At 46.3% G+C, this 12,960-nt stretch overlaps 1 protein-coding gene across 1 annotated transcript in view; it reads left to right on the forward strand.

Moving 5' to 3' along the window:
- The window catches only part of RhoGAP1A (Rho GTPase activating protein at 1A), a 514,749-nt gene that overhangs the window by 214,429 nt on the left and 287,360 nt on the right, over positions 1-12,960 (forward strand). The window contains exon 3 of the mRNA XM_080267422.1: positions 781-800. Coding sequence (XP_080123548.1) covers positions 781-800 — 20 coding nt within the window. The remainder of the gene's footprint in view (positions 1-780; positions 801-12,960) is intronic.

Here is a 12,960-nt window from a genome sequence, read left to right on the forward strand (position 1 = left end):
CACTCCTAGCCACGGAAATCAGGTGCAAAAGGACGAAAATCTTCGCATAGTTGAGATGGACGAAGTGTAATGAGAAAATGGCAGAGCTGATTGTTGGAGTGTGGTGAAAGGTTATTGTGGTGATGCTGTGTGAATTGATGGTGGAAGTATGGTGAAAGGTTATTGTGGTGATGCTTTGAGGAATTGAAGGTGAAAGTATGGTGAAAGGTTATTGTGGTGCTGCTTTGAGGAATTGATGGTGAAAGTATGGTGAAAGGTTATTGTGGTGATGCTGTGTGAATTGATGGTGAAAGATAGTGATGGTGAAGGATTTGATGGTGAAAGTATGGGGATACGGTTGGACTGTATGATGGCGAGAATGTGGTTAAGGATTAAAATAATTATGTTTTATGAAATTATGGCGCAAGTATGGTGATATGGATAGAGTGGTTGATGGCAATGAGGAGCTGATAGAACTATTGTGGAGGGGGTAGAGTGATGATGTACCGTATGTGGTGAAAGTGGGGTGATGAAGAGGGTGCCTTGGTTCGCGCAGGGTGATGTGATGAATGGGGGTGAATGAAGATGGGCGGGGGGGATTCGTGAGGTGAAAGAACTGGGTGAAGGGAGAGAATAGGGACGAGGGAGAGGGGAAGTAGGGAGGAGACGCGTGATGAAGGGTGAAGTGGAAGAGTGGAGAGCATTTGGTGAGCTGAGAAAAGAAGTGGATGAGGGGGAGAGGGAGAGAAAAGATTGAGGATGAGGGAAAATGAGGAGTGAGGAAGAGACCAGTGATAGAAGGGGAGAGAGGAAAAGTGAAGGTTTAGAATTGATGGAGAGAGAGGGGGGGGGAGGGAGAAGGATGATGGAGATAGAGAGCGACCAAATAAATGGCGAGAAGGAGAAAGGCGAATGGTGAGAATAAACTCATCACTGCAAGGGCGCCTATTTTGGGATGTGTTCTTGCCGCCACCAAACGATTTATTCAGCTCATAAGATCTCTCTGGTTGGATTTTTGAAGGCTACATCGGACCCCTCCATTTTGAAATTATTATCCTGTGTTGAATAAGTCATAAAGGGGAATGCAAGAATAAAATAAATACAAGGGTTCGAGCTGAAATGGTTAAGGAAGATCGAAGGTAATAGCGAGGATGTAGAGTGGAGTGTGAGGGAGGGCTAATGTGGTAGTAAGTGGGGGAAGGTGTTGGGTGAAATGGAGGATGTAAAGTGAAAATGACTGTGGGTCGGGAGGTGAGTGAGAGAGCAAAGAACAAGACTAAAGAGAGAGAGAGAGAGAGACAGAGAAGGGGGGGGGATGAAGAGAAAGTTGGGGTTTGGGAGATGAGGGTGAGGGTATGGCTCCTGGGTGCGGGTGATTGTGAGGGTGTGGGGGTGAGAGCGAGGAACGAGGTAATTTTTGAGTTAATATGGAAGAGGAGACGAGGGAGAGAGGCGAGGGGTTAAGAGAAGGGGTAAAGTTGAAGGGTCAGAGTGAGGAGAGATGTGAAAGTGAGAATGAGGAAAGGGATAAGGGATGATAGTGAGAGTTCGGTGAAGAGAGAAGAGGCAGGTTAAGGAGGGAGAGAAGACATGGGGGATGATAGTGAGGGTAGCGTAAGGAAGAGGTGTGAGTGAGGATACGGATGAGGGTGAAGTGGGAGTGAGGTGAAGGGAGAGAGGAGGGAGAAGAGTGAGAAGACTGGTAAAGTGAGGCCATGGATGGGAGATGAAGTGAGGGGAGAGGGATGAGAGTAACGATGGAGGTGAAAGTGAGAGTTGGAGTGATGAAGGGTGCTAGTTATGTAAGGGTTGGGGAGTAAAGAGAGTGGTAAGAGCGAGAGTGAGGACAGGGCTGAGAGGTAAGGGTTGAGGGTAGAGGGGTGTGTGTGTGGCACCAGCTATAAACACTGAACACCAGATGTCCAGGATCGAGGTAAACACTGCCCTGTCACCACCACTGTCGTCACCACTCTTACCTCAGCACCATGTTTCTCATCACTGTCATTAGTTTCAACTCAGCGTACACTTTTTCATTCCCATTACTGCTCACCACCACAAGCCATTCAGCTACCAGTAAATTATTCGTAATATGAGTGGCACATCGACGAGAGACCCATGCTTTTTATTTTTTTATGAAGTGAGGATTTAGCAACCTTCTTTATGTATTATTTCAAAGATATGGGACTGACAGTTGATTTAGATATTTACCCCTTTTAGCTCAGATTGAACTCCACACTACTCTTAAGTGACTACTATGTAAACCTAGCTACAAAATTTGGTTTGCGTCACCACCACTATCGCCAGAGCCCTCCATCTTCACAGGCCTCACTACCACTACGCATTTCCACTGCAACCATTCATATCACGTTTAACAACCAGCACATCTTTCCATGACAACACATTGCCACTGCCACACACCTACATAGTCCTCCACCTTCAGAGCCTTCACTACCATCACATATTTCCAGTACAACCATTGATATCACATCACACGTTACAACCACCACACATCACAACCACCACAGTTCTCTCCACCACCACATTTCTCCACCATGACTGCAGACACCACAGCCTTCCACTTCTACAGTTCTCACCACCTCCACTTCTCTCCTTTCCTCTACAGCCACTGACATCACATCTTCTCCACCGGGACATCATACTTTTCCAATCTGGCTGCTGTCATTCTCCCACATATCACCACAGTTGCTACCATCACACAATCCTAACCACGTTCTCCACCACGCCTCTCCACTACCACGTCTCTTGCAATAACTGCTGGCATTACAAACCCTCTTCACTACATTGCCACCACACATCACCACAGTACCTCACTCTGGCATCAAAACCCCTTTTCACCTCTCTACCACCACCAAACCTTTTCACCTCTCTACCACCACCAAACCTTTTCACCTCTCTACCACCACCAAACCTTTTCACGCTCTTCACCACATTTCTCCATCACCGTATCACCATCACCATCACTACCACCACTGACATCTCTCACACCTTCTTCATCACACCACCACCACACCTCTCCTCCACATCTCTCCATCACCACGACCATCAAGATCCCAGCCCCATTCCACGATCATTTTCACAATTATCGGCAACAGCAGTATCAGTGACAGGGCAACAAGGACCCAATCTACTCCCTTAAAGAATCACATCAGGGACTGAGAGAGAGAGAGAGAGAGACTGCTCGAGAAAAATGCTCTAAACAAGGAAGGAGCTAGTCGAAAATTAATTATAAGAAACAGTTTGACTGGAAACTGAGAAAATGAGAAGCTGAAGGAGAGAATGTTGCAACAGGGAAGAAGAAATTATAAAGAATGAGAGATGTAGCGTTAGTATAAATTGGGGATGAAATGGAAAGTGAGGATAGAGAATATTGGAGGAGATACCGCTAAGTGAGGATGAGAAGAATACAGAATTGTCCAAGTGGGGGAGAAGTGAGGAGGAGGAAGATTACAGGGAGGAGGAAGAAGAATGAAACAGCCGAAGCAGGGAGAAGAAAAGAAGAAGAAGAGGCGAAGGAAGAGATAGAAGAGAATAGGATGACAGCACTGGAAGAAAAATGAGATGATGGAAGAAAAGTAGAGGGAAGTGCAAGAATGAAACAGATTAAGTAGGGGAGAAGAGAAGAGAGAAGAAATAGAACACAGAACGAGAGAGAGAGAGAGAGAGAGAGAGAGAGGCACATAACAAAGAACACATGAACAGTAGCACGAGAGAACAAAGGAGATTCGTGGGGGAAGAAAAATGGAGCGAGAAAAAATGGAGGGAGGGAGGGAATGCGAGGCAACTGTATGCAAAAAAGTGGATGGAAATAGACGCCAAGCCAAGTTCACTTTTATTGCCTGTATTTTTTTTTTATTTTCGTATTTTTTTTAACCTTCAGAACTGCCTACGTCATTTTCATCTTCCTGCTTGCCCTGTCATCGTCATCATCATCATCATCAGTACCATCGTTTCTCTCTCTCTCTCTCTCTCTCTCTCTCTCTCTCTCTCTCTCTCTCTCGTTCCTTATATAAGCTGTTAGTTTTCGCAAGCATTTTTTCCCCTTCTCCTTTGCCTGCATCTCATCTTTTGCAGTTCTTCCAAACACGGTTATATATTTCTTTCTTTCACTATCTGCCTTAATTCGTACTTTCATCTTCTGTTTATCAGTTTCTGCGTACGTCTCTTCTATTTCAGCACATCCAGCCATGAGCGTCTTATTATCTCCTCACAATTTCTGTCTGCTGCCACCTTCACTTCTCGCATATTTATTTCTCCAACACTCCTTTCTCTTCTTTCCTTTTTTTCCTCCCCTCCTTATCAGCACCAATTATACGAGCACCATCTCTCCTGTTCCTCCCCTCTCTACACTTCTCCCACCAGAATGTTAACACTTCATTTTTTATCTTTCGCCTTTCGTTGCTCATTTTAGCTAACGGTATGTCTCTTTTCTGCTTTTCGACTCATCTCCTTTTACTTTCTGTTTATCGTTACTTTTCGCCGGTCATCGCTTTCCCCTCTCATTTTCGATCATTTTCATTATTTCTCTGTCTTCATCCTCATTTAACGTTCTTCTCATCTTTAATATACATACTTTTTTATTTCATTGTTTCCGTCGCTTGTTTGTCTGTCCACAGTCCCTTTTTAACATTCTTTGGTCCTCCATATTCTTGTCAGTTTTTCAGCCTTTTCATCGCATATTTCTTTGGACATTCTTTTTTAACTTTCTTTTCTGTGATCCTTTATACACTTACTTTTATTTGCCATCCACAGTTTCTTTTGCATTTCAGTTTATTTATTTATTTTTTTATCTCGTCCATCATGTTGCCTCCATCATTTTTTAAAGTTTCTCTTCCAAGTCTTTGTATTCTCTTTCCTGTCCTGCTCTGTTTTCTTAATTTCCTTTCTATTAAACATTCCTCTTGCATTCCTAGAGTATTCATTCTTTTTCCTGTATACTGTATATATCTTTCCTATACTTTTTTTTTTTTTTGCATTTTTTTCTTGCATGTTTTTAGCGGTCTCTCCTCCTGTCTTCTGTGGCTCTCCTTTCCTTGCCTTTCTCTTCCCTTCCTTTCCTTTCCTTTCTCTTCCTTTCCTGTCCTGTCCTCTCCTTTTTCTTCCTCTCTTTTCCAATATTTCATATGCCTTTAATATATCCATCTTCATTTCTTGTTAAAGGCTGCAACATTCCCCTACTTCAGTTTCTCATTTGGTAACTTTCCAGTGACCATTTCTTCTTACAGTTATTTTCAGTGTTTGTATTACTGACAGCCATTATTATCTCAGGTCTCTCTCTCTCTCTCTCTCTCTCTCTGTCACACACACACACACACACACACACACACACACACACACACACACACACACACACACACACACACACACACACACACACACACACACACACATCATAAATCTCTACTATATTTTTTCCCCTTTCCATCCACGTTCATCCCAAAACAAATATTTATAAAATTCATGTTTTTTCTTTTCGCCTTTCTTGTCAGTCTTCCTTTTACATGCTTTCCTACTGTTACTCTTTACCTTAACATTTTCTTGTCCTTCCTCCCCTCCAATATCTCCCTTACCCGCCCTTCCCCCCTCTCTTCTCTCGCATTTTCCTTACACTCCTCCTCCTCCTTCCCTTTTTGTGCCTTTAGGAAATAAACTAAAAATGTGCTAAAAATTTACCCACCTCATCACCTCCGTACTGCTTATTCTTCCAAACTTTCCCTTTGTTCCGTCTTTTCCCCCCGCTCCTCTCTTCCCATTCCTCAACCCTCTTCTTCCTTCTCTCTTGTTTCTCCTCCCTTCTCTTTTTTTCCCTTACCCTCTTCTCGCTTTTCTCTCCCTTCCGCTCTCTTCTCATCCTCCCTTTTCTCTTTTCTTTTCCCTCCCCTCTCCTAACATATCTCTCCCCACTTTATTTTCTTTGCCCTCTTCTCTTTTCGCTTTTCTCTCCCCGCATCCATCATTTCTGTTATCACCTATCCCCTTTTTGTCTCCCTTTGCTCTCTTCCCTCCTCTTCTCTTTTTCTCCCCTCCCCTTTATTTTCCGTTCCACCCTCCCATCTTTTCCCTTACAGCTCTTCCTTCCTACCTTCATCCTCCCCTTTCTTCCTCTCTTCCGTCATCTTCCTCCCTCCCGTCTTCTTCCTTACCTCTTCTCAATCCATTCCCCTTTGTCCTTGCCGTTCCCTCTCTCTCCCCTCCGCCATGTGCCCCCAACGAGAGGCGTGGAGGTGAAGGATGTCAATTTGTAGGGTGGCACTTGACAGGGCTTCCGGGATAAGAATATCTCCTTCACACTCTCCTACTCGCCTCCCTCTTACCCTCTCCTCCCCACCTCCCTTACTCTGTCTTCCTCAGTCCTCATTAATCTTCTTTTCCTTAGCCCTTTCTTATTTTCTCTCCCTCATCCCTCTCTTACTTTGTCTTCCTCACCCCTCGCTTACTTTCTCTTCCTCATCCCTCTCTTACTTTCTCTTCCTCATCCCTCTCTTACTTTCTCTTCCTCACCCCTCTCTTACTTTCTCTTCCTCACCCCTCTCTTACTTTCTCTTCCTCATCCCTCTCTTACTTTCTCTTCCTCATCCTCTCTTATTTTCTCCTCCTCATCCCTCATTTTTTCTTCCTCATCCCTCTCTTACCCCTCTTCATCACCCCTCTGTGACTTTGTCTTCCTCTACTCATTTCTTACTCTCTTCTTCATTGTTCCATCCACGCCGTCGGTGAGGGTGAAGGGCGAAGAATGAGAATGGAGGTGACAGAGAGGATGAGGGTGGAGGAAGGAGGAGGAGGAGGAGGAGGAGGATCAAAATGGGTTGAATGAGGATGGAGGAAGGAGAAGGGGGAGGAGGATGAAAGTGGGTAGGATGAGGATGGAGGAAGGAGAAGGGGGAGGAGGATGAAAGTGGGTAGGATGAGGATGGAAGGACTGAGAGGAAAGAGTGAAGATGAGGGAGTGCATAGTGAAAGGGAGAGGCAAGAGTGATAACGGAGGGAGTGGCACAGGTTAAGGCGTTAAAAGCAAGTCGAGGATGAGGTGATGGCGAGAGTTAAGGCGGGATAAGAGTGAGAGTGAAGGTGGCGGGTCCATGTAAACGAGTCTGCTGAAGAAGGTAATGGAATAAGATAACTAAGTAACATATAAGCTTTCTTGTGTGTAAGCTTTGTATAAGATGGCTTGTTAACACGTTGATAATCACTCATGTAGCTACAAAATACTTCACACCCGAACTAACGTGAATATTATGGTGAAAAAATTAGGACCAGGAGGCATAATTTCTGCCAAAGATGTACTGCTGTTGAGAGTTGTTGTTCAGTAAAAAAAATATTAAGATTGCTCATGAATACTTAGCTGTTGATTCTCTTTTATGCTGTTGATATTTCACACACACACACACACACACACACACACACACACACACACACACACACACACACACACACACACACACACACACACACACACACACACACACACACACACACACACACACACACACACACACACACACACACACACACACACACACACACACACACACACACACACACACACACACACACACACACACACACACACACACACACACACACACACACACACACACACACACACACACACACACACACACACACACACACACACACACACACACACACACACACACACACACACACACACACACACACACACACACACACACACACACACACACACACACACACACACACACACACACACACACACACACACACACACACACACACACACACACACACACACACACACACACACACACACACACACACACACACACACACACACACACACACACACACACACACACACACACACACACACACACACACACACACACACACACACACACACACACACACACACACACACACACACACACACACACACACACACACACACACACACACACACACACACACACACACACACACACACACACACACACACACACACACACACACACACACACACGGCCTCCCTCCATCTCTGGCAGTAATCACCAACCAATATTTCTGGGATCAAGGCACAACACCCTTAGGCCCCGCACCATCAGCCTCATGAGCCACTTGTGATGACGTGGCTCCGCTCTTTGGTGTAGTCGTTCTTGAGGTGATTGTTCTTTCGAAATGTGTCGTCGGTATCTTTTTTTTATTTTTGTTATTTTTTAGTCTGAGTCTGGACAGAAGTTGCAAGCCGGTTTCTGAGGCCCATTAATCCATCCATACACCAACACAAGACTTCACACAGTCCCAGTCACAGCTTGAGTAATATTAACCATTGTTTTGTATTACGGTAAGGTTATCCCATCCAGGGCTAGTGTGGCGGTATCAGCGGGAATGCTTTCATAGCATGTCGGTGGCGCCTTATGGTCCAACACTGGAAACGGTTTTAACGGAAATATTCAAACTATTACCTGAAACTACCGGGATTTGAATTTGAGTTCATGCCAGCCGCAGTCCACTCCCGTATCAGCCATAATGTCGGACGTATTCCAGTGTGTTTTTATACTATTTTTCTGTTAATAAGTTTAATTAGTTTGCGTATGAGTTGCCTATTTACTTTACTAATTAGCTGGAGCGTTTGCGTTTACGGCATATTGTAGGCTATATGCTGTGAGGAGGGAAGTGATTTGGGAGGGTGTTACTGAGATGGGAGGTGGCACTGTGCTGGGAGGGTGCCGGTGAAATCGCACTTGGCACTGGTCTGATTGTGATACAGTACTGTTGTGGAAAGGTGGCACTGTGATGGGAGTGTCGGTGTACTGTAGACTGAGGTGACACTGTGGTGGAAGGATGTCGCTGTGGTGGGTGGGTGGCACAGTGGTGGAAGTGTGGCACTGTGGTGGAAGTGTAGCACCGTGGTGGGAGGATGGCACTGTAGTGGAAGGATGGCACTGGTGGGAGAGACACCGTGGTGGGAAGGTGGCATTGTGGTGGATGGGAGTCACTGGTGGGAGAGTGACACTGTGGTGGGAAGATGGAACTGGTGGGAGAGACTCCGTGGTGGGAGGGTGGCACTGTGGTGGAAGGGAGTCACCAGTGGGAGAGTGACACTGTGATGGAAGGGTGGTACAGGACGGGACACACTGATGATGAAGAGAAGAGAACTCTATAATGAGTGGTGGAGAGTGGGAAGGGGCTGTACTGATCAGAGGGGAAACCTGGAGGGGAACATAGAGAGGGGACACTGCGACGAAGCGTGACAGCGACCAGTTCCCATGATCAATTATCGTAATAAAAAATATCTTTCCTGATAATTATTGGACATGATAATCAATAACTTAGCCTGAAGGGGAAAGTGAAGGGATGGAGGAGGGGTCTGTAGGACTACAGGTAAGGGGAGGGAGATAATTAGTGTGGCAGGAGTCGCGTGGAGAGTTGGCGAAGGGGAAGGGGAAAGAGGGCTGAAGAGAGTCGGGGTGAGCAGAGGAAGATAGAGTGAGTGGAAGTGAAAAGGAAGGAGAGAAGGATGAGTGGAAGGGAGAAGAGGGCAAGAGTGATGAGTAGAAGAGAAACAGAGCAAGTGAGGAATGAATCGTCTAAAAGAGGAATGTGGTGGACATGTGATGAATAGAACGAATGATGAGTGGAATGGAAATGTGGAAGAGAGGAAAGTATCGCACGGATAATTGACAAGAAAAGAGGATGTGGTGAATAGTGGGGGGAAAATAAGGATAGCCTACTGATTGGAAGGAAAGTTTGGGAAAGTAAAGCTGAAGAGAAGGGATGAGTGGGATGGAGGTGAAGGTATATTTTGGTCAGAGCAGCGAGGAATGAGTAATAGATTTATGTAGCGAGGAAAGCATACTTGTATTAGTTAAGTGAGTGGGATTGTAAAGGTGTGCAGGTGGGAGAGAAGTCCCTCCGAAGGAATACTAACACCACCAGACCAATTAAGTCTTTGTATATATATATATATATATATATATATATATATATATATATACATGTTAAGCTGTAGGGCATGAACTATAGTATCTGTTTAGTGAGGTCGGAAAAATTATGGTCCAACAAAAGACTGCCCTCAGTCCACCTGTGCTCCTAACCCTAGTGGACAGACTGGCTGGAGAAAGTGAAAAGAACCACCATGCATTATAGAAAAAACTGTCTGCAGGGGAAGGGGACCAGCGAGGTGAATGAGTAGGAGAGAAAAGGGGCAACAAGGGGAGACGAAGTGAGAGAAAGGGAGAGGGAGAGTGGATGAGAAAGGAGGTGGAAGGAGGAGGGGAAGGAGAGGGCAAGGGAGGCGAGAAGGGGTCGATGGACGGTATGGGAAAGGGGAGAGGTAAAGAGGGGAAGGAAGAGATGGGGGGATGGGGAGGACACATAGGAAGGAAAAATAAGGGATGAGGAGAGAGGGGAGGGGGAAGTGAAGGAAATGGGGAAAAGGGAGATTGAGGGAGAAGGAAAGGGGAGAATGAGGGAGGGAAAAATGGGAGTGGGATGGAAGAGGAGGGAAAGGGAGGAAGGGATAATGAAAAATGGAGGAAGGGATAATGAAAAATGGAGGAAGGGGAAGGAGGGATAGAAGGCGCGGAAAAAGTAGAAGGGGACAGAGGGTGGACGGGGAAATGGGCGACAGAATATAGCGGGGGGGCGGGCAAAAGAGAGGGCATAAGGGGGAGAAGGAACAAGAAATAGAATGGTGAATAGAGGGGAGAGGGTTGTGGGTGGATGGGAATGGGGAGTGGCGGGTAGGCCGTGGAGGTGGTGGTGATGGTGGTGGTGGAGGCGTGTCTCGGGTGTTGTTAGTGGAGGTGTTGGTACGATTGAACGTGGGTAATATATGTGTGTGTGTGTGTGTGTGTGTGTGTGTGTGTGTGTGTGCGCGTCATTGTCTATTTGTCCCAGCCCGTGTCGCCTTCTGTCTCGCTATAACATGCCTCTCTCTGTGTGTTTGTAAATGTTTGCAGGTCTTGTGTGTGTGTGTGTGTGTGTGTGTGTGTGTGTGTGTGTGTGTGTGTGTGTGTGTGTGTGTGTGTGTGTGTGTGTGTGTGTGTGTGTGTGTGTGTGTGTGTGTGTGTGTGTGTGTGTGTGTGTGTGTGTGTGTGTGTGTGTGTGTGTGTGTGTGTGTGTGTGTGTGTGTGTGTGTGTGTGTGTGTGTGTGTGTGTGTGTGTGTGTGTGTGTGTGGAGAGAGAGAGAATGTAAACACTGCCTTACAACAATAAGCCAGTGAATCAGGATATAGTCAGCTACCATCCAAGACAGGTGGGCGGGGAGGAGTGATAAATCAATTACCAGGTGAACACACACGGGGTTGGGGTGTTGGTGGTAGTGGTGGTGGGGCTGTAAGTGGTGGTGGTGGTGGTAGGGGCATAATGGTGGTATTGGTGGAGGAGGTAGTGGTGGTGGTCGTATTGCTTGTGGTGTTGTGGTGGTTGTCTTCGCATAAGGGGTGTTGTTTGGTGGTGGTGGTGGTGACGGTAGTGATAATACTAGTTGTGGATGTGGTAGTGGTGGTCGTGGGTGGTAATACTCGTGGTAGTGGTAGAGGTGCCCGATGATTTGATAGTACTTCTGAATGTTTTTGTGAGTGATGCTGGTGTTTGTAGGTGTATTGATGGTGGGTGGTGATAGTTGTGTTCTTTTTAGTGGTGGTGGTGGATAGTGATAGTTGTGGCTGTGGTAGTTGTGATGGTGGGTGGTGATAGTAGTGGTGGTGGGTGGTGACAGTTGTGGCTGTGGTAGTAGTGATGGTGGGTGGTGATAGTGGTGGTGGGTGGTGATAGTGGTGGTGGGTGGTGATAGTTGTTACTGTGGCAGTAGTGATGGAGGGTGGTGATAGTTGTGGTTGTGGTTGTAGTGGTGGTGGGTGGTGATAGTTGTGGCTGTGGTAGTAGTGATGGTGGGTGGTGATAGTTGTGGTTGTAGTGGTGGTGGGTGGTGATAGTTGTGGCTGTGGTAGTAGTGATGGTGGGTGGTGATAGTTGTGGTTGTAGTGGTGGTGGGTGGTGATAGTTGTGGCTGTGGTAGTAGTGATGGTGGGTGGTGATAGTTGTGGTTGTGGTTGTAGTGATGGTGGGTGGTGATAGTTGTGACTGTGGTAGTAGTGATGGTGGATGGCGATAGTTGTGGTTGTGGTTGTAATGGTGGTGGGTGGTGATAGTTCTGGTTGTAGTGGTGGTGGGTGGTAATAGTTGTAGTTGTTGTTGTTGTGGTGGTGGGTGGTGATATTTGTAGTTGTAATGGTGGTGCGTGGTGATAGTTGTGGTGGTGGGTGGTGTTAGTTGTGGTAGTAGAGCTGGTGGTGGGTGGTGATAGTTGTGGTAGTAGTGATGGTGGGTAATGGTAGTTGTGGTAGTAGTGATGGTGGGTGGTAATAGTAATGGTAGTAGTGATGGTAGGTGGTAATAGTAATGGTAGTAGTGATGGTGGTGGGTGGTGTTAGTTGTGGTAGTAGTGGTGGTGGTGGGTGGTGTTAGATGTGGTAGTAGTGATGGTGGTGGGTGGTGATAATTGTGGTAGTAGTGATGGTGGTGGTGTGTGTGCGGCCAGGTGAAGCATATAGGCCTACCCTCTTAGCTGCTCTAGGCCTATCCCGGTCCCACCCTCCAGATAACCAGAGGAAAACTTCTCAGATGAAAAAATATGTGTTCCTTTGTCTTAGTTCTTAATTGTGTTATTGGCTGGGAGGAAATGTTGAAAGTGGTTTTTGTACTCTCTCCCTCTCTCTCTCTCTCATTTGTGTGTGTGTGTGTGTGTGTGTGTGTGTGTGTGTGTGTAAGGATGTTTGTTTGTTTCTCCTGTATGTGTTTGGAGAGGCTGGGTCAAAGGTCATGTAAGGGTCAGTGGCGGCAGAGTACCCCGGGGCAGGTCATACTGGTGTCCCCTTGGCGGATGCTGCTCCCCTCACTATTTACACTGTCCCCTCATCCCTTGCACCACTGCATCCTGTCATCCTTCACTCTTTCCTAGCCTTCAGTTGTGTTTCT

Source organism: Coenobita brevimanus, chromosome 24 (genome assembly GCF_032717465.1).
Source record: "Coenobita brevimanus isolate Jiangsu-jjx chromosome 24, ASM3271746v2, whole genome shotgun sequence".
Lineage (NCBI taxonomy): Eukaryota > Metazoa > Arthropoda > Malacostraca > Decapoda > Coenobitidae > Coenobita > Coenobita brevimanus.